Raw genomic sequence first — 21,223 nt, forward strand, 5'->3', positions numbered from 1 at the left:
CACTACATACTGCAGCTTGATTTCAGGTGTTAAAATCACATCCAGCAGTTTTCTTGGCCGGAGGAGCTCCTCTTTGTATCCACATGTTGTTGTTTGTCCTGATATATCTCTGATAACTGCAGCGAGCAGCCGTCGTCTAAATAAATCTTTAAGTTCCTGAAACTCGGACATCTGACACTCATCCAAGAGTCACAGGAAGAAAACTCAACTCATTGCTGATGATACTCTTCTTTAATTGGCGGGTGGCAACTAGCTTTAAGGTGCATTAGCGCCATCTACTATGCTGGAGTGTGGGCCAGGATACCTATAACTATTAAAAGAAAAAATAATAATAATAAAGAAAGAAAAGTAAATGAATTAATTAAATTATCTTAACTAGTCCAGTTTCTTTTAAAAATGTAAACAAAGCTTTATATTTTCCTTCCTCATTATTCAACACATTTTTAAGTCAATGTTACAATGCCCCATCATCAGCAAATAGTGATTGTCCAGTATCAGAAACCATTCCAGAAAACACATCATTAATCATTATTGAGAAGAGTGGGCTTATAATGTTCCCCTGAGGAGCTCCGTTATCTACCTTATATCTAGTTGATATAGCCACCCAAATCTTGACTTGAATATATCTATCAAATAAAAAATCTTTAATCCAGGTCAAACTTTTACTTGTTATTCCCATTTTGTGCAATTTGATAATTAATCCCTCTTTCCAAACCTCGTCATAGGCTTTTTGGACATCAAAAACACTTCCATTACCGACTCTTTATTAACCTGAGCTTTCCTTATTTCTGTCTCTAAACATACAACTGGATCCATTGTTCCCATCCCTTTCCTAAACCCACTCTGATATGATGAACGTAATCCTCTGGTTTCGATGAAATATGTCATTCTTTCCATGATTTTCCCGACATGGGTCCTCTCCTGCGTGAGCTGCTTTACAGTTTTTCCAAATGCTTATTCTGCCATTTTGAGCAGGTGTAGTTAATGTAGTCAATTTATTTCAGTTTAGCTTTAAGTAAAGTTTTCCTCCAGCGCCAACAGTCTTCTTTTTGACTTTGAAAAGGCCATTGATCCTTTTATCATCACTGTCACAGGTTGGTTTACAACTGTCAGGTCATTCTGTGTGTTTTTTAATTCAGTGCTTCCTCGACTTAAATAGGGCTTGAAGATAACAGAGGACACGCTTTGCAATTCAGCTGCTTTCTTTAGATCTTTTTCCAATGTATGTATTGTCACATCTTAAACAATCCCTCAGGAGATTATCAGGTTGTAAACCTTCAAACATAAAAGGACATGAACATGTTAATCAACGAAAGTCTTTTAAGAACATAAACATACTAAATCAAATCAGTCTCAAATTTTGACACATTAACCATGCATCTTGTATCATCCTTACCTTCCTTTTTCCCATTTTAACACCAAACAAAACAAATCAGAATTTAAGTTAATATAACCATTAAATGAATCTGAATTTTAGTATCTATTCAGTTCTTTATCTTTTGTTTACAATTTAAACAAACCAGTTAAATGTGTTCAATATTAATTATTATTTACCCTTCTAATTTAATTGTTTCCTGTGAACACTACACTATAAAACCAGAATGCAGAGTGCATCACTTTGAAATAAACAGCCTACATTAAATACATGTCACCATTCAAACATTCTGAACAGATAATTACCAAAGAACACAGCACACTTACCAAAGGTATCTCTGCTGTCTTCCTTTCATTGAATTCAGCCTGAAAGTGTCTCAGCCTCTCACCTCACTCCTGCTCTCACACACACCGCTGACACTCCTGTCTGTCAGTTAGAGCCACTCAGCAGGTTTACACACCTGGCTCACAAAGGTTACCTGATTTCCTGACCTGCTCAGTGCTGCTCTCCAGTGTTCAATACAAACTTTAAATAAAGGCTGACAACAGAGATAACCTGAGAAGTAATAATAAAGCTGATTAACCTTTAAACACAAAGTAAATAAAAGCATATAAATATTTAAATTTTCAGTTTGTCCTTAGATTTTAACAAAACAAAGACTGATTTAAAAAAAATCCCCCAGACACCAAACATTTGTTATATGGAAAATAACTTGTTTTTTTGTGTGTTTTTTTCATTAAAAATATTATCATCATGTAATCAAACTGGCATTTAAAGAGTCAAAAATCCTGATATTTTATTATTCAATATTTGATCGTTTTGATCAGGACTGAAATTGATCAAAACATTTAACCCAAAAAAGCAGAAAAAAAATAATCTGTACTATTTTTATAGCAGTTTTTGGAAGTGAACATTTTTGTCCTTAATGACTCAAGAGGGTAGTACATTTTAAATCTGATGCTACACAAAAACTAATAATGCATTAAAGTAAATATTTCGTATAATCTTTGACATATCCAAGACCGATTTTAAAAAAGTCCCCCAGACACCAAATATTTGTTATATGGAAAATAACTTCTTTTTTTTCATAAATAACAACAGTGATCAAGTAATCAAATTGGCATCTAAAGGGTTAAAATCCTCAAAATGATTGAATGTTTGGTAGTTTTGAGCAGGGCTGAAGTTGTTTAAGAGATTTATGCAGAAAAAAGCAAAAAAAAAAAGTAATCTGTTCTATTTTTATAGCAGATTTTTGGAAGTGGACATTTTTGTCCTTAATGACTGAAGAGGGTAGTAAATTAAACTGATGCCTGAGGGTTTAAAGTGTGTCTTATACAGCAGATTTGATGGTAATAACAGCTTATTTCAAGGACCTTCATATAAAGTGTTACCCAAGAAGAACTTAGACTGAGGTTCTGTCTGTGATTAAACGGATGTCATTAAACTCTTTAACCAGAGCTGTCTCAGTGCTGTGGTTTGGTCCAAAACCTGACTGGAAGACATCCAAACAGTTGTTCAATATCAAGAAGTTATTTAACTTCTGAAACACAGCTTTGTCTATCATTTGACCTAACAGAGGAAGATTTGATATAGGTCTGTAATTATTCATTATTGTCTAGATTGTTCTTTTCTAGTAGTGGCTTGATGACTGCTGTTTTCAGGGCCTGTGGGAAGACACCTGAGAGACAAGTTTACCATTTGTAACAGATCTGGAGCCATGACTCCTCCTCCTGCTGCCAATATCAAGACAGCAGGAGGAGGACTTTAATTGTTTAATTGTCACTTGTTTTTTATTGGTGAGATCAGAACAATACAGACATTAAAGAAGGGGGTCCATTGTTTTTCTGTAATGTAGAACATTTAACCCCCATTACCACCCCCACCCCCCATTATCACACACCCCCAACCATGAAACAGACCAGCTGGACAGAGTGAACAGAGTCAGCTGATCTTCAGTCAGCAGTGTTTCTCAGACTGACAGACGACACAGAGACACTGAAGAACCAGGAGACCAGAACACAAACCCAGGATAGAGAGGTTCAGTGAATGTGGTGTTGAAGGTGTGGAGGTGGATCAGTGTGTCAGAGGAGACTCTGTAGAAGGACAGAGAGCCAGCAGGACAGTCCACATACACTGCTACTCTGTGAGAGACAGAGGAGGAGGAGGAGGAGGAGGAGGAGGAGGAGATCTTTGTTCTTATGTCATTGTGACTGACAGAGTAACATCCATCAGAGCAGATCAGACTCCAGGACTGATCATTATCTCCAAACGAACATTCAGCTCTGTCTCCTCTCCTTCTGATTCCTCTGTAACTCACTGATACATCAACATCTCCTCTCCACTCGACCTCCCAGTAACAGCGACCAGTCAGACCAGTCCTACACAGCAGCTGAGAACACCAGTAATCAAATCTGTCTGGATGATCAGGATATGACTGAAGCGCCTTCACACGTGTCACCTTCCTGTTGTTGTCAGACAGTTTGAGGTTTCTGTTCACTGTGTTTGTGTCCAGTTCCAGCTCACAGGCGTCTGATGGAGAGAACGAGACACAACACAGCTGCAGGTTATCATCTGTTCATTCATCAACAACTTTACTGACACTTACTGATAGGGGTGTAAAGGTACACGTACTCGGACCGGACCGTTTCGGTACAGGACTGATCCGAGTACGCGCGGAACAAAAGTGATTTCATCTGTGTTCCCACACGGACCACAAAGCAGAAGCACACCTCAGGGTGGAGGAAGGCTGCAGCTGCTGGTATGGGACACAGCTTTTAGTTAGTAACTTGTAAAAAAGTTCAAACATAAACTGTGCAAACTGTGCAGATTAGTAGTTCCTCGAGTCCTGTTGGTCTGGACAGTTGCATATAACCGGGATGGAGTTCTTTTTACAGACTTACTCTTAAGTTTTGTTTTCATTTTCAGCGATGATCCCGCTCAAACTAAGAGCAAAAGGGAAGGGGGAGACGCGTCTGTGTGGGAGAATAACCTGCAGCAGAGACGTGCTGTCAGGGGAGGCAGGTGAGGCTCGTCATCATCAAAAGTAAAAAAACAAATAATCATTAAATCAAATAAATATTAATATTTTTCTACTGATCTGTGTTATAAATGTTATTTCTGTACGATTCCAAAAATGTTCAATAATTTTCATGATCAAAATCTCTGAATTTACATATTTCCAGCCGGCTCCGATGCGAGGTGAGGCAGTGACGAGTTGTGCCTCATCCCAGATTCAATCCCTGACAAACTGGGTCGAGCGTATGCCTTTTGCTTTCTTACTGTTTGTCACCAATGTAATGTTTGTAGACACTTCTATTATCCGTCCTCACTTTCCATAGAATAAGTAATGTATTTCACCTGTTTTTAACATATTTAGTCTAATTTGACATAAAACCGCACAGAAAAAGCATGAGGTGAGGCAGCTGCTTCACCTGAAGGGGGCATGCGTCAGGTTGCGTGAGGCTCATAAGACCAAGAGTTTATGCTTGGTTTGATGGTTGCTCCTCTTCTATGCAGAATTTTTATATAAAAAAGATTTTATATCTAAGCTTAAAGATTTCTTTCAATCAAAACGTGAAGTGATAAATAATGGATGACTTTTAAAAATAAAAGAAGGTAATTCACGTCTGGATGTTTTTGAGGAGAGAACTTGATGTTGGAGACTCTGCATATTTACATGTTTATGAAAATGAACGTCAAATCAAAAATGATTTCTGCTGTTTTTAAAGTTGATGAGCTCCACGAGCTCGACTACGAGCAGCCGGCCAGCAGCCAACATCAAAATGTGAAATGTCACAAAAACTGCAAGTTGTAAAATATACATTTCTGTTGGATGTGATGAATGGTGATTTTCTATTCACTGGATTATCACTTTTATTTCAGTTTACATTTTTTATTTCATATTTAAACTCTCATGAGTTTCCATCACCCTCACTTTGATCATCACTTTGTGTTACTTCCAGCCCTCATCCTGTTGTAGTTTGAAAGGTTTAATCATAACAGAAACACAATCTGGACAGCAGCAGGCACAAACCAATAGTTATCTAACCTCTGAATTTAGCCAAGTCATAAGATCATGTTCTGATACACAAGACACACACGCACGCACGCACGCACGCACGCACGCACGCTTGCACGCACGCACGCACGCACGCACGCACGCACGCACGCACGCACGCACGCACGGGTCCCCCGTCTGCCACAAAATTGGTCCTTTCCTTATCCTGGTTTGGCTCTCATTCCTGCGGTTTTCCTGACCCCGGCTGGCGCCCGGTAGCTTGCGGCTTTCAGCCTGCTGCTAGAAGCTGCTCTCCCTGCTGCGGACATGGTACTACTAACATACTCCGCTCTGCAACTCCAGAATCTCGCCTGCCACTTCTCTCCGGACAACCTTGCTTCCATTAAATCTTTCGGACTCCTGCGCCGTCCTCACTACGTGCATAGGGCTGCCCGATGCAAGTTTGTTTACACTGACCATGCTATCCCCACTGTAGTGTCTGAATGGCGCCATCATCACAACAAATGACACGTGCACACCAGAAACCTGATACCTGTTGTTGTGTGTGTTGACAGAACCACTCCTCTCTCCCCCTCTGCTTCAGAATACACCATCGCCTCATTTATGCTGCAGAATGCTCGCTCCCTTAACAACAAAGCAAACCTATTTCACTAAATATCAAACTTTACTGACAGATCCACGTCATCACAATCATTCAAACCGATGGTTTTATTTAGGCTATAATCGCGCATGTAGTGAGCCGTTTCCAATAAGTAACTTTCATTATGACAATATATAAACATAAAATAAAAAATAAAAGTCCGCCACATACATATTGCATCAGCGCCGTCTCGCCTTCATTATCCCGGACGGACGTCAGAGGACCGGACTTGTACACTAATGTCATCACTGATGTAGAGTTAAACATTAGACTAACACAAAGACCATAGAGCCTCCAGTTTTCATTCATATATTTCAATATCTTGCATTTATCATCAATTGTGATTTTTAGATTTAATAAAGAGTGCACAGAGACATGGCAATGGCTTCACACATTTCACCTCCTCCATACTCAGCACATCTTCATCAGCTGCATGTATTTATTCTGTAAATAATTCAAGTGTGGACATTAAGTCGGGGCATCTCTGACACGATCATTAAGCCATATATTTGATCATAATTAGTCACAGTGCAGACGGAGATGCCCACGAAAATATGTGGCCAACAATTAAAAGTTTTTGTTGGTTGATCAAACCTTTGATTAATAATATGATAGAGTGAGGGAGAATGCTGACTGACGTGTCCTCTCTGCCACTATATGAAGAAATCAGTGTGGGTCCTGTAAACATGTAAACATTGCAGATATACTCGTGCGTAATGATGAACGGTGGATGTTTTGGCACATAGGACAGCGTGAATGCAGCAGCGACGTGGTGTCATTCTCTGAATTTTCTTCAGTTCGTGATCCTCCTGCTGCAGCAAACTACCGATATGTCCATTTTATCCTTCACTTTATTCACAAGTTCCTTTGTTTCTGGGTCAGAAAGTTTCGTTTCTTCTTCTAAACTTCCGTTTTTGTGATCCAACGGTGTAAACCTTTGATCTGCCCCCTCGTTTGGATGCATTTTCATTCACGAGCTGCTTTGCATTGACCGTTTATGGTTGAATGTGGGCGTGTAGAGGGCGGAACATGGGACTAATCTACGTGCGTACATTTCCAGGTGGATCGTGATTTATAAAGGGAACATTGCGTGCAGGTGTGCGTACGAACGGTTTTATAACTCTGAATCATTTTGTGCGCACGCCATTTCCGGGTTTTTGGCGCACGTACATTTTTAGTATGAATTTTACGCACTCTTTTATAAATGAGACCCCTGGTCATTTTTAAAAACCTCCTCAAACACCATCTGTTCACCAAAGCATTCAGCCTCATCTAACACTCCCCTCAGCTGATCACCCACTCCCTTTCTCCTTCATTTGTTTGTCTAGTGTTTCTATCCTTTCTCTTCTCTGTTTTTCTATTCCTCTCTTGTTGTGTCCCATTACGCCCCCCCCCCCCCCCCCCCACACACACACACACACACACACACACACACACACACACACACACTTTGTAAAGCATCCTTGGGTTTCATGAAAGGCGCTATATAAATCTAAGTTATTGTTATTAACTTCTCAGAGAGAAATAAACAAATCCTCTGTTCACAAGCCATAGTCTCTGTCTGATTGTCTCTGTCTGATTGTCTGACACTCCAACATGTGCTGCTGTGTTCTGATGAAGAGAAATGAAAACACACTCACACTTCCTCAGACCAGGCTTCAGTCTGTGCAGTCCACTATGGTCCAACCTGGAGGAAGAAACCAGATCAGAATCTATTTCATACATCTTCATTTAAATCCAGCATCAGACAAGAAGCAGAGTTCATCATTCAGAAACAGTGAGACAGCTTCTGTGTGTCTGTCTGTACCTCAGTGTCTCCAGTCTGCAGTGTGGATCCTCCAGTCCAGCAGACAGCAGCTTCTCTCCTCGTTCTCCTGGATGATTGTAGCTCAGGTCCAGATGTCTCAGGGGGGAGGAGCTTAGAGCTGAGGCCAGAGACGCACAACCTTCTTCTTTGATCAGACAACCTGACAGACTACACACACACACACACACACACACACACACACCAACACACCAACACACCAACACACACACACACACACACACACACACACACACACACACACACACACACACACACACACACACACACACACACACACACACACACACACACACACACACACACACACACACACACACACACACACACACACACACACACACACACACACACACACACACACACACACACACACACACACACACACACACACACACACACACAAAAAACCAACACACACACAAAAACCAACACACACACACACACACACACACACACACACACACAACATGCTTAACATCCATTGGTCCATTCTTCTCTGTTTTACCAGTAACATCCCGTCATAACCATGCAGCTGAACAGAATAGACTTCATAATCTGATACTAATCAATATTTACTCTGGTGACAAATAGTGAAGGTAAGACAGAGCGTGAGATAAACACACAGACTGCTTTGACATCAGCAGTGATGTAGAAACAGTTCTGAACTGTTTCGTCTGAAATAAAGATTCTTTAGTTCTTTATGTTCCAAACATTATCCATGGTTTGTTTGTTGGTGGGGAAAGAACTTCATATTTAACTTTCTTTATTCCAGTCCAGCTTCCTCAGACTAAAAGACTGAGAGCTATAGAACGAGCTCAGAGCTTTACAGCTTTAATGTGGAAACATACAGGAAAACTTTAAACCATCACCAAGGACCATTTAATAAATGATTCATCAAGAAAACGTGATCTTAGATGAATAATGTGGATCAGCAGCACACTAACCTGAGAGTGTCCAGACTACAGAGTGGACTCTTTAATCCAGTAGACAGCAGCTTCACTCCTGAATCATGCAGGTTGTTGTTGCTCAGGTCCAGCTCTCTCAGATTAGAGGACTGGGAGCTGAGGAGTGAGGACAGAGCTTCACAGCTTCTCTCTGAGAGGTTACAGACACTCAGCCTGAAGAGAATTTTCAACCAGTCAAAAAACTTATTAACACATGAAATGATTATGTTCTTAGAATGTCATTATTTTTGAAAAACCTCCAAACTAACCTGAGAGTGTCCAGTCTACAGAGTGGACTCTTTAGTCCACTACACAGCAGCTTCACTCCTGAATCCTGCAGGTTGTTGTTGCTCAGGTCCAGCTCTCTCAGACTAGAGGACTGGGAGCTGAGGACTGAGGACAGAGCTTCACAGCTTCTCTCTGAGAGGTTACAACCACTCAGCCTGAAGAGGATTCAGAAGAACACAAATGAAAGCAATTACAAACTATAGTTGTTATTTCTGAATGAAGAGAACTACATTTGAACTGGATAGTTATGTGAGCACGTACAGAGCTTTGTTTGAAGCTTTGATCACAGGCAGCAGCCTCAGAAGAGCCTCCTCTGAAGCAGAGTATTTCTTCAGGTCAAACACGTCCAGATCTTTTTCTGATGACATTAAGATGAAGACCAGAGCTGACCACTGAGCAGGAGACAGTTTACCTGTGGAGAGACGTCCTGATCTCAGGGACTGTTGGATCTCCTCCACTAGAGAACGATCATTCAGTTCATTCAGACAGTGGAACAGATTGATGCTTTTCTCTGCAGACAGATCCTCACTGATCTTCTCCTTGATGTACTTGACTGTTTTCTGATTGGTCTGTGAGCCACTTCCTGTGTGTGTCAGCAGACCTCGTATGAGATTCTGATTGGTCTCTAGAGAAAGACCGAGGAGGAAGCGGAGGAACAAGTCCAGGTGTCCATTAGGACTCTGTAAGGTCTGGTCCACAGCACTCTGATATAAATGTGTTGGGTCAGGTTTTTCTCTGAATACTTTAGACCTCCAGGATGTTGTTTGTTCTTCTGGCATCAGATTGATTCCAGAGTTGATGAAGGTCAGATGGACATGAAGAGCAGCCATAAACTCCTGAACACTCAGATGGATGAAGCAGAACACCTTGTCCTGGTACAGTCCGCTCTCCTCTTTAAAGATCTGTGTGAACACTCCTGAGTACATTGAGGCTGCTCTGATATCGATGTCACACTCTGTCAGGTCTGAGTCATAGAAGATCAGGTTTCCTTTCTGCAGCTGCTCAAAAGCCAGTTTTCCCAGAGACTTAATCATCTTCCTGCTCTTTTCATTCCAGTGTGGATCTGTCTCAGCTCCTCCATCATACTTGATGTTCTTCAGTTTGGACTGAACCACCAGGAAGTGGATGTACATCTCAGTCAGGGTCTTGGGCAGCTCTCCTCCCTCTCTGGTCTTCAGCACATCCTCCAGAACTGTAGCAGTGATCCAGCAGAAGACTGGGATGTGGCACATGATGTGGAGGCTTCTGGATGTCTTGATGTGGGAGATGATTCTGTCGGCTTCCTCCTCATTTCTGAATCTCTTCCTGAAGTACTCCTCCTTCTGTGGGTCAGTGAACCCTCTGACCTCTGTCACCATGCCAACACACTCAGGAGGGATCTGATTGGCTGCTGCAGGTCGTGTGGTTATCCAGAGGTGAGCAGAGGGAAGCAGTTTCCCCCTGATGAGGTTAGTCAGCAGCACATCCACTGAGGTGGACTCTGTGACATCAGTCAGGGTCTCGTTGTTTTTAAAGTCCAGAGGAAGTCGACACTCATCCAGACCGTCAAAGATGAACACAACCTGGAACTCTTCAAACCTGCAGATTCCTGCTTCTTTGGTTTCAGGAAAGAAGTGATGAACAAGTTCCACCAAGCTGAACTTTTTCTTCTTCAGCACATTCAGCTCTCTGAAAGTGAATGGAAATGTGAAGTGTATGTCCTGGTTGTCTTTGTCTTCAGCCCAGTCCAAAGTGAACTTCTGTGTTAAGACTGTTTTCCCGATGCCAGCCACTCCCTTTGTCATCACTCTTCTGATTGGTTCATCTCTTCCAGGTGAGGCTTTAAAGATGTCTTCTTGTCTGATGGTTGTTTCTGGTCTGTGTGGTTTCCTGGATGCTGTTTCAATCTGTCTGATCTCGTGTTCATCATTGACCTCTCCAGTCCCTCCCTCTGTGATGTAGAGCTCTGTGTAGATCTGGTTCAGAAGGGTTGGGTTTCCTGCTTTAGCAATCCCCTCAAACACACACTGGAACTTCTCCTTCAGGTTAGATTTGAGTTTACGCCGGCACTCTGCAGCGACTGTTCCTGAAAAAAGAAAGAACTGAAATCAATGAGTAGATCCTGATATAGATCACATGACTATCTGAGTTTGGAACTTTAAACCTCTTTGTCCTTTTTCTAAAATACTAAATCTGTTAAAATGTTCTTACTGCTCTGCAGACAGTCAGCCAGCTCCTCCTGCTTCATTCTCCTCAGGAAGTGCAGAGTGATCTTCAAAAATGCCTCTTTACAGCTTCTCCCCTGCTCTTCATCCTCACTCTGACTCTCTAAGCATTCTGGGTAATCTGGACTCAGAACCCTCTGGACTCTCTTCAGCTCGTTCTTCACAAAGGTGATGATGTTCTCCTCCAGCAGCTGGAACAGAAGGAGACACTGGATATTTAATATAAACTGGTAGAACTCAACATGTGGTTCATCTGTCAGTCTGAAGGTCAGCTGGTCTAAACAGAACAATAACTTAGCATTAAATTATTGTAATGGTAGTATATTAATTAACAGTGTGTTGAACACACCATAAAGATGGAGTCCAGGTCTGTTGGATTCTGCTGGTCTGATTGATCTCTGTGAACGTTGGAGCTCTCCTGTTGAAGTCTGTGACAGAACATATTACACAAGAAAACAACAGGATATATATAATGAAACTCTGAGCCAAGATATGAGTCTTTAAACAACAGAGACATAACATTAACTTGATTTTTAATTCTCACCTTCCATCAGCAGGACGTCCATCTTTAAAGTCAATAAGACGACTATTAGAGTTGTCACTCTTCATGGACACACAGCTGGGTCCAGGAGAGTCTGGTCTCTGTTCCTGCATCCTGATACAAACAAACAGCTGGTTAATGAAAGCATTTAGAACAAAGATCATTTTTAATCAGATTGTTCCAGTTTAAACTAGCAGATGGATAATCAGTAATCAGGAGGCAGAGGTGAAGTTCTCCACAGTTCTCTCTATTTCTATTTGAACAGTATCTCACTCAGAATACAGCCAACACTGTGTCTGTCCTCAAATTCTTTAGACTGATGAAATTAAAGTTAACAGAAGACGACTTAAACATAAACACAGCTCAGAAAGATGCTGTGGTTAGTAACTGAGATTTACAGATAGCAACATGCAGTAATATGATCTCACAGAGAGAGAGAGAGAGAGAGAGAGAGAGAGAGAGAGAGAGAGAGAGAGAGAGAGAGAGAGAGGAGCTCAAGGTGCCAGTTCCCCCAGTAGTCTAAGCCTATAGCAGCATAACTAGGAGCTGGTCTACACCAGCTGTTGTGGCCAAATGGCAATATGATTTTTTTACAGTGAAAAAATCGTAAAGAGCCAAACATTAATGACTTTAGAATTATTTGTTTATATTATTGTTTATTCTGGCTTATTTTGGTTTTACATTTTGTTAATTGATTTGGGGGGTATCTGTGCATTATTTTTCCCTCTATGGGGCGGAGCCGCGATGTATCGGCAGTGGAATTTAAGTTGATTAAGGACACCTGGGGGGAGAGTGAGAGTGGGGAAGCGGAACAGTTTTTTGACTGCAAAGGGCCACTTAGGATATACATTATATAGTGATCTGTTTGTTTATTTTATTTTGTGAAGTTTATTTTTGCTGAAAAGTTTTCTATTAATAAATGTAGTTTATAATTTGACTTTGGATCCGGGGCTGCCTTTTGTTTTTATTTGATAGCGTGTTAAACCCGCTCAGCAGCGGCTTACCTAATTGATTTTGTTTGAAGCCATCACATTAAGTCAAAAAACTCTGCTACAATCAAGAAGAAACACACTGTGAACAGGACAAGACGCCAGAGAGGAAACACTGGTCCGGTCGTGAGTAAACAAATAAATGATGAATGGATCGGCGTTCAACGCTTTGTATGACATGTCAGAAATGTTGGATGAGAATTAAAATACAAGAGACGATATGAACAGACTGAAGATGAGTGCAAATTAACGTGTTTATGGATGTGGGCTGTGTTTAAAGAGTTGACGAATGGCGCTGATCTAAATGCAACGCAATATAGGCTAAACATGCTCCGTAAGCAAGGGAGCATCACAAAATGACGTCTTGCTGCGCTCTGCAAAAAATAAATAAACAAAACTGTCATCATAATAACTAGTGATAAATAAAATAAAGCATGGAAATTCCCAAGACCTCTGCAGAGGCAGAAGAAATGTTAAAAGCTCTCAAAGCATCCTGTAAAGGAAAATTTGAGCCTAGGATGATTAACTTTAAATATTGTGTGAAAGAGGTTGAAATATGGAAAAAGGAACAAATTGCACAATTGAGGATTGAACCTCAGGACAGCATCTCTAATGTGTCAAGAAAATCAAGAGGATCGAAGGCTTCTTCCTCAGCATCATTGGCATGTAGGAAGGCAGCTGCTGAAAAAGCTGCCCTGCTGTCCTAAAGGACAAACATGCACTGTTACTGCAAGAAGCAAAGTTGAAGACATTATTGGAGAACTTGGAGCTCAAAGCAGAAATTGCAGCATCAGCTGCCAAAATGAAGATTCTCCAAAACACTCAAATGGATGAAATGTACCCAGGACCTGGAGTGGAGGAAGAAACTCGATTGGATGGAATGAATGCATATCTGGATGAAAATAGACAAAGGAAAATAGACTTTATGAATCCTGAGGTCACACCGGTGGAGTTTATGAGAATGGGTGCAGTGCCTAAAACACCCCTTCAGAAAACTGTTGAAACAATGCATCATCAAAGCGATTTTCACAACCCTTCACAATCAACTAAACATTCAATGCCTTCCAGGTTACACAGTATGGATGACTCAGTCTGTAGCCACGACAATCATGATAACATTAACACAGGGCAAAGACAGAACGACATTGCTGAACTTATAATAATGCAACAAAAACTAGCCATGCTGCCGACTATGAAGATAACAATATTTGATGGTGATCCTATGGCATATAAATCTTTTATGCAGGCATTTAAGCACCTTATTGAGGATAAAACCAATAGCAGCCAGGATAGGCTCTATTTTCTTGAGCAATACACCTCAGGCCAGCCTAAAAGTCTTGTCCGAAGCTGTCTACATATGGATGCACAAAGAGGTTTTATAAAAGCCAAACAACTATTAAAGGAGCCCTATGGGGACGAAATCAAAATATCCTGTGCTTATTTGGAAAAGGCATTGAAATGGATTCTTATTAAAGCTGATGATGGAGGAGCGCTGAATGCATATGCTGTAATGCTATGCAGGATTTGCAGCACATGGAGGTGCTTGATATTCCCTCAACTTTAAGGTCGATCGCATCCAAACTTCCTTAGAAATTTCGAGAAAAATGGCGAATGGCAGCCTATGAGGTTTTGCAAAGAACAAACAGGAGAGCTAGATTCCAACACCTTGTGGAATTCATGGAAAAACAAGCAAATATACTTCTGGATCCATTGTTTGGAGATATTCAAGACCACCACCTGTCAAACAAAAGGATGGTAACAAGAAACCAAACAGTGAACCTAAAAGCACATAAGAGCCAAGGTAGCAGCTTTGCTACTATATTAACAACAGACTTTCAAGGCAGTGCTTCACACCCAGGTATGGGACAGCACTGCACATTCAAACAGCTGCCAGCAGGTGGCAGTCCTGCTTCTCAATGCACTTTCTGTAAAGACAAGCATGTAGTAACAGATTGTGTAAAATTTAAAGTCCTTCCACAAAAGAAAAAGGTTGATTTCCTAAAAACAAATGGTCACAGCTTTGGATGTTTAATAAAAGGACATATAAGCAAAAACTGCAAACGAAGGCTGACATGTCAAAAGTGTATCAGGAATCAATCAACAATTGTACACATAGAAGGCATAGGAACGACATATCAAGAACTCAAACCTAATGCTAGCCCTACCAAAACAAAAGAAACATCCGTCAGCAGTGCTCTTGTTTCAGCGGATGAAGTAACTGGGGCCGGTAGGGACTGCGCATTAGCCATTGTGCCAGTCAGAGTAAAAGTTGATAAAGGGAATAAATTCATCTCAACTTATGCATTCCTCGATCCTGGCAGCTCTGCATCATTTTGAACAGAGCATCTGATGAAGCAGCTGAACCCTAAAGCAAGGCGAACTACAGTTGTCTTAAAAACCATGGGGCAGGAAAGGCCTGTGAAGAGTTATGAACTCACTGAATTGGAGATAAGTAACTAGGAGGGCAGCACCTAACTTAACCTACCCAAAGTGTTCACACAAAGTAAGATACCTGTCTCAAAGGAGAATATACCTACCTCTAAGGATCTCGAAAGATGGCCATATCTAAACAGAATACAACTGAATGAAATTGATGCTGATATTGATCTTCTAATAGCAGTTGATGTGCTTAAAGCAATGGAACTATGGGACATAATAAATAGCCAAGGAAATGGACCATATGCAGTCAAGGCAGTGTTTGGATGGGTGGTAAATGGGCCACTTTATTCTTGTTCTGCTGTGGAATCTGGACCCGTGGTAGCAATGGCCGAGCGAATATCAGTTGGTCAACTAAAGGATCTCCTGATAAGACAATATAATCAGGACTTCCCTGAAAAGGCCTGTGAAGAGAAAAATGAAATGTCAGATGAGGACAGAAGATTCATGAAGATCGCATCAACCTCAGTTGTACAAAAAGATGGACACTATCACCTACCTTTGCCTTTTCGCAACAAAGAGACTGTAATGCCTGACAACTATGAAATGGCAGAACAGCGCATCTTAAATCTTCTTAGGAGATTCAAAAGGGATGAAGGTTATGCAATGGAGTACAAAAGTTTCATGGATGATGTGTTCAAGAAAGGATTTGCAGAGAAAGTGCCAACTGAACAGCTAGATCGGAGAGACGGACAGGTATGGTACATATCTCATCACAGTGTTTACCATCGTCAGAAAGGAAAAGTAAGAGTTGTGTTTGACTGTGCTTCATCCTACAAAGGCACATCTTTGAACAAAGAACTCTTCCAAGGTCCTGACCTGGCAAACGCTCTCATTGGAGTTCTACTCAGGTTTTGCCAGGAACAAATAGCTTTAATGGCAGATACTGAGGCAATGTTCTATCAGGTAATGGTTAATGACAACCAGAGGGACTTCCTCAGGTTTCTGTGGTGGCCTAGTGGAGACACCAACAAACCCTTGGAAGCCTATAGAATGAAGGTTCACCTCTTTGGCGCTGTTTCTTCGCCTAGCATTGCCAATTTTGCTCTAAAACAAACAGCAGAAGACAACAACTACAAGTACGAAAAGGAGGTAACAGAATCAATCCAACACAATTTCTATGTTGACGACTGCCTCAAATCAGTAGCTACAGTAGATCAAGCCATCAGGCTTAACAGAGACCTCAAAGAAGCTTGCTCTCAGGGATGCTTCTCATTGACCAAATGGGTCTGTAATAGCCGCCAAGTTGAGTATTCCTGAACATCAGGGAGCAAAGAATCTGAAGGAACTAAACCTGGACAGAGAGAAACTGCCAGTTGAAAGGGCTCTTGGGATCCAATGGAATACTGAAAGTGATTCCTTTACCTTCAAAATCGCCATCAAGAACAAAGCCCTCACAAGAAGGGATATTCTTTCCATGGTTAGCTCAATCTATGATCCGTTGGGATTCCTTGCCCCTTTCATTCTTAAGGCCAGGCAAATACTCCAAGAACTCTACAAATTAAAATGTGGATGGGATGAAATCATCCCAGGAAAACTGACTAAGCAATGGCAGATCTGGGTTACAGGTTTGGATCAGCTCAGCAGATTTCAAGTGGACAGGTGTATAAAACCTGAGAATTTTGGCCCAATCAGAACTACAGAACTCCATCACTTCTGTGATGCGAGCGAAATGGGTTATGGCACTGTGAGTTACCTCAGGTTTACAAATGTTGCTGGACAAGTCCATGTTGTATTCATTATGGGAAAATCCAGGGTCTGAAACAGATTACGATCCCCAGGTTGGAGCTGACAGTGGCGACGCTTGCAGTAAAGGTGGACAGGATGTTGAAAAGAGAACTACAAGTAGAAATCAAAGACTCTATATTTTGGACAGACAGCACCTCTGTGCTAGGATATATTCATAATCATACAAAGAGATTCCACACTTTTGTTGCCAACAGACTTTCAGTGATCCATGACCTATCTCAAGAAAAGCAATGGAGACATGTGGGCTCTAAAGACAACCCAGCAGACGTGGCATCATGTGGGCTGCATGTTGAACCCTTCCTAGAGTCAAGATGGCAAGTATCTGGAACTGCAAGAAACAGCTTGGACAGAGACCCCTAAGAAATTGAGACAAATTTCTCCCGATGTTCCAGAGATAAAAAAAAAAACGAGGCATCTGTTAATAGTCTAAGCATGGTGGAGAAAAATCCAACCAGCAAGCTGATTGAGTATTACTCATCATGGAACAGACTACAAAAAGGTGTTGCTTGGATCTTAAAGTTTAGAGAACTTCTTCTTTTATTAAATCAAAGAAAAAAATCTGCAAAAACTGACCTAAACTCTAGCTGGACATCTGCAAAAACCCTGAAAGACAAAATGAACCTTTTAAAGATAATCTGTGAAGTACAACATCTGTCTGTAGGAGACATGAAAAATGCTGAAAGGTCAATCATTCTCTTTGAGCAAAGATGCTTTTTCTCACAGGAACTCACACTGTTGGAAAACGGAAGTAAAGTGAAAATGAGCAGCGCAATCTGTAAACTGGACCCAATGGTGGATGAAGGCATGCTGGGAGTTGGAGGGAGAATAGGCAAGTTAGCAATGCCTATAGACTTAAAGAATCCAATTATACTACCCAAAAACTCTCACATATCCAAACTACTAATGCGAAATATCCATCTGCAGACTGGGCACTCAGGGAGAAGCCACATGCTCTCCAGACTACAGCAAAGATTCTGGTTGCCTCATGCAAACTCATCTGCAAGACGAATCATTAAGAACTGTGTCCTCTGCCGCCGCATGCAAGCGAAGGTTGGCGAGCAGAAAATGGCTGATCTTCCGGAGGACAGAGTGTCTCCAGATCTACCACCCTTTACACATGTGGGTATTGATTATTTTGGACCAATAGAGGTGAAGCGGGGCTGGTCAAATGTTAAACGCTGGGGTGTTATCTTTACTTGCCTGGTGAGTCGAGCTGTACACTTAGAAGTGGCAAACTCATTGGACACTGATTCCTGCATTTATGCTCTGCGCAGATTCATGTGTCGCAGAGGAACAGTGACAAGCATCCGCACAGACAATGGGACAAATTTTGTGGGGGCACAGAAGGAGCTTAAAGACACTCCCAGAAAATTTGATCATCACAAAGTGAAAAATACATTACTGAAGGATGGCGTAAAATGGATATTCAACCCACCATTTGGAGCCCATCACGGTGGAGTGTGGGAAAGGCTAATCAGACCTGTGAAAAAGATTCTTTACTCTGTCTTAAAGGAGCAAATATTGGATGATGAAACTTTACAAACAGCACTATGTGAGGTCGAAGCAATAATGAACGATAGGCCGATAACAACAGTGTCAAGTGATCCTAACGACCTTGAACCCCTTACACCAAACCACCTCCTTCAACTCAAAATGAAACCAATCATGCTGCCTGGACTCTTTCAGAAGGAAGACCTGTACTCCCAGAGAAGATGGAGACAGGTACAGTACCTAGCAGATCTCTTCTGGCGGAGATGGATTAGAGAATATCTTCCAATCTTACAACAGCAAAACAAGTGGCACCACCCCAAAAGGAACCTTTGCCTGAATGACCTTGTCATCATAGTGGACAACACAGCACCGAGGAGCTCTTGGCTCCTGGGCCGTGTTGTAAAGACATTCCAGGGGTCCAAAGGGCTCGTCCGGAGTGTCTTGGTGAAAACCAAGAGCAGCATCTTACAGAGACCTATTGATAAACTCTGCCTGCTCTTGGAGGCAGTTAATTAATTAAAAGGGGGCTATGTGCTGGTAACCTCTGGCCCCCCGAGAAATGTATACAAACATAAACACACAAAACCCCCCCTGACTATTATGGACTATTGAATGTATGTTGATAATGTATGTAAAGTATTTGTAATTCCTGTCTTTTTGGCCCCATTGAATGTATGATAGGTAATTGTCTCCCTGGGGGGAGAGTGAGAGTGGGGAAGCGGAACAGTTTTTTGACTGCAAAGGGCCGCTTAGGATATACTTTATATAGCAATCTGTTTGTTTTATTTTATTTTGTGAAGTTTAGTTTTGCTGAAAAGTTTTCTATTAATAAATGTAGTTCATAAGTTGACTTTGGATCCGCGGCCTGCCTTTTGTTTTTATTTGATAGTGTGTTAAACCCGCTCAGCAGCGGCTTACCTAATTGATTTTGTTTGAAGCCATCACACCAGCGCCAGCCCTAACTATAAAATGTATAGTTACTTTTAATTCTATTCTTAAAAATACAGAGTGTGTCTCCCTCCCTCACCCCGGCTGGAAGATGATTCCAGAGGAGAGGAGTCTGAAAACTGGAGGCACTACCTCCCATAGTACATTTAGAGACTGTAGGTACCACGAGCAGGCCTGATAACTGAAGGCTCTACCTTCCATAGTACATTTAGAGACCGAGCAGCATTTACAACGAGCAGCAATTACTATTAGGATACAGAACAGATCAAGATCAAGAACTTGTCCATAACAACTTCAGGAACCTCAACCTGGAACTCACTTCTGGGACAAAGTCTTCAGACTGACATCACTTCAGATGGGAATAAGTGCTGCTTGCACCATCACAGTAGTTTTTATATTGTGAGTAAGTCCAGTATATGGATCCTACAAGGTTTGTAAAAACACTCAAGAGCTTTGAAGATCTTTGTCTGCAGTCTTCATGATACATCTGCTCACCAGTGTCCTGCCAAGATCACTGGACCAAATGTTCAGTATACCACCATGACATCATCCCTGATGTACTAAACGTGCCTCAGCTGGACTCAGATACCATTCACTAAAACAAGGATCAAGTGTTAAACTATGTAGTCCAGGAGAAAGTGTAGTCAGATATCAGTACAATGGTCAGCTGGATCAGCAGGATGTATGGACCAGGTAGGTTAGTGAACGTGACCTGAAGCTTTCAATGCCCAACATCTCACCAGCAGAACCTCATCAGGTTCAGGATCTGGGCTGTGGACAAAGTCAGGACATCCAACATCCACCTCGTGGACCATAATCCTCTAATCACAGTTTTTAAATCGTGGCTCCCATCCTTGATGGTGCATGCTTTAAAATGGACGTGCAGAAGCAGACTCTCAGTGAATGAAATCTGATATTGTGGACAGTATGTCTGTTTGTTTTGGTCATCATTGGGAGTGAGGAAGGAGAGGACTTTCATTCTACCTGAGGGAAAAACAAAAATGTTCATTCAATAAAAATGCTTTAATTGGGGTCTGGTGGCCAAGTGGTAAGTGTGCGTGTCCCATGTAGGGAGACTGTAGCCCTCCAAGCGGGTGGCTCGGGTTTAAATCCGACCTGTGGCTCCTTTCCTGCATGTCATTCCCCATTCTCTCTCTCCTTGTTTTCCGACTCTATCTACTGTCCCGTCTCTAAACGGAACAAAAAGCCCAAAAATAAATCTTTCCTCAGATTTGTCTCTTTTTAAGGTTTGGCCTATTATTTTGACTTTGTCTCAGAATATTTAGCTTCTTTCTAGTAGGGCTGTTTTTGCTTTAAAGTCATAAAGTCCATCACACTGTCGCCTGGTTCTGTGTCAGGCAGGTTAAGTTCTGACAGGGGAAATAGGGCGCAGGGAAAGACCCAAATGCAGAAAAAAATGGACTCACAGCTGCAATAAAATGATTATTTTCCACATTTTACAGCCTTCAGGAAGGTAAGGGTTCAAATACAAACACTTCAAAAGAAAAAACACAAGATAGAACCAAAGCACACAATGATCATGAAGTGGTAAGAAAACTAAATGAAGCTGATGAGGAAAGTGAAGACAGGTGAGTAGAGTAGAAGGGAAGGTCTGGGCTATTGAAACCTAGAAGAGAAGGAGGTGAATTTTGAGGACCTCTGGTGGAGAAGTTTGAGAAACAGGAGAAAAGTACGAGTCCTGGGAGAGGTGAACATGGACTGAAGACTGAGAGTGATGTATATGGCTTAGGATGAAAGAGTGAGCCTACAGA

At 41.6% G+C, this 21,223-nt stretch overlaps 2 protein-coding genes across 4 annotated transcripts in view; one reads left to right on the plus strand and one right to left on the minus strand.

Annotated features, from left to right (window-relative positions):
- Nucleotides 1-21,223, plus strand: part of LOC136181106 (NLR family CARD domain-containing protein 3-like) — a 494,962-nt gene that overhangs the window by 183,372 nt on the left and 290,367 nt on the right. The window lies entirely within an intron of this gene.
- LOC136181096 (NACHT, LRR and PYD domains-containing protein 3-like) overlaps nucleotides 1-21,223 on the minus strand; it is a 128,162-nt gene that overhangs the window by 105,041 nt on the left and 1,898 nt on the right. The window contains exons 4-12 of one of the 3 annotated variants that reach the window (XM_065961393.1): nucleotides 11,842-11,952; nucleotides 11,647-11,725; nucleotides 11,284-11,488; nucleotides 9,355-11,158; nucleotides 9,075-9,248; nucleotides 8,806-8,979; nucleotides 7,841-8,008; nucleotides 7,674-7,720; nucleotides 3,241-3,904 (exon numbers count right to left, since the gene is read on the minus strand). In XM_065961393.1, coding sequence (XP_065817465.1) covers nucleotides 3,345-3,904; nucleotides 7,674-7,720; nucleotides 7,841-8,008; nucleotides 8,806-8,979; nucleotides 9,075-9,248; nucleotides 9,355-11,158; nucleotides 11,284-11,488; nucleotides 11,647-11,725; nucleotides 11,842-11,952 — 3,322 coding nt within the window. In that variant the 3' untranslated portion in view covers nucleotides 3,241-3,344. Of the gene's footprint in view, nucleotides 1-3,240; nucleotides 3,905-7,673; nucleotides 7,721-7,840; nucleotides 8,009-8,805; nucleotides 8,980-9,074; nucleotides 9,249-9,354; nucleotides 11,159-11,283; nucleotides 11,489-11,646; nucleotides 11,726-11,841; nucleotides 11,953-21,223 lie in introns of those variants that run through there. The other 2 variants (XM_065961400.1, XM_065961391.1) reach the window with 2 other exon arrangements.

This window comes from Labrus bergylta, chromosome 2, assembly GCF_963930695.1.
Source record: "Labrus bergylta chromosome 2, fLabBer1.1, whole genome shotgun sequence".
Classification (NCBI taxonomy): Eukaryota; Metazoa; Chordata; class Actinopteri; order Labriformes; family Labridae; genus Labrus; species Labrus bergylta.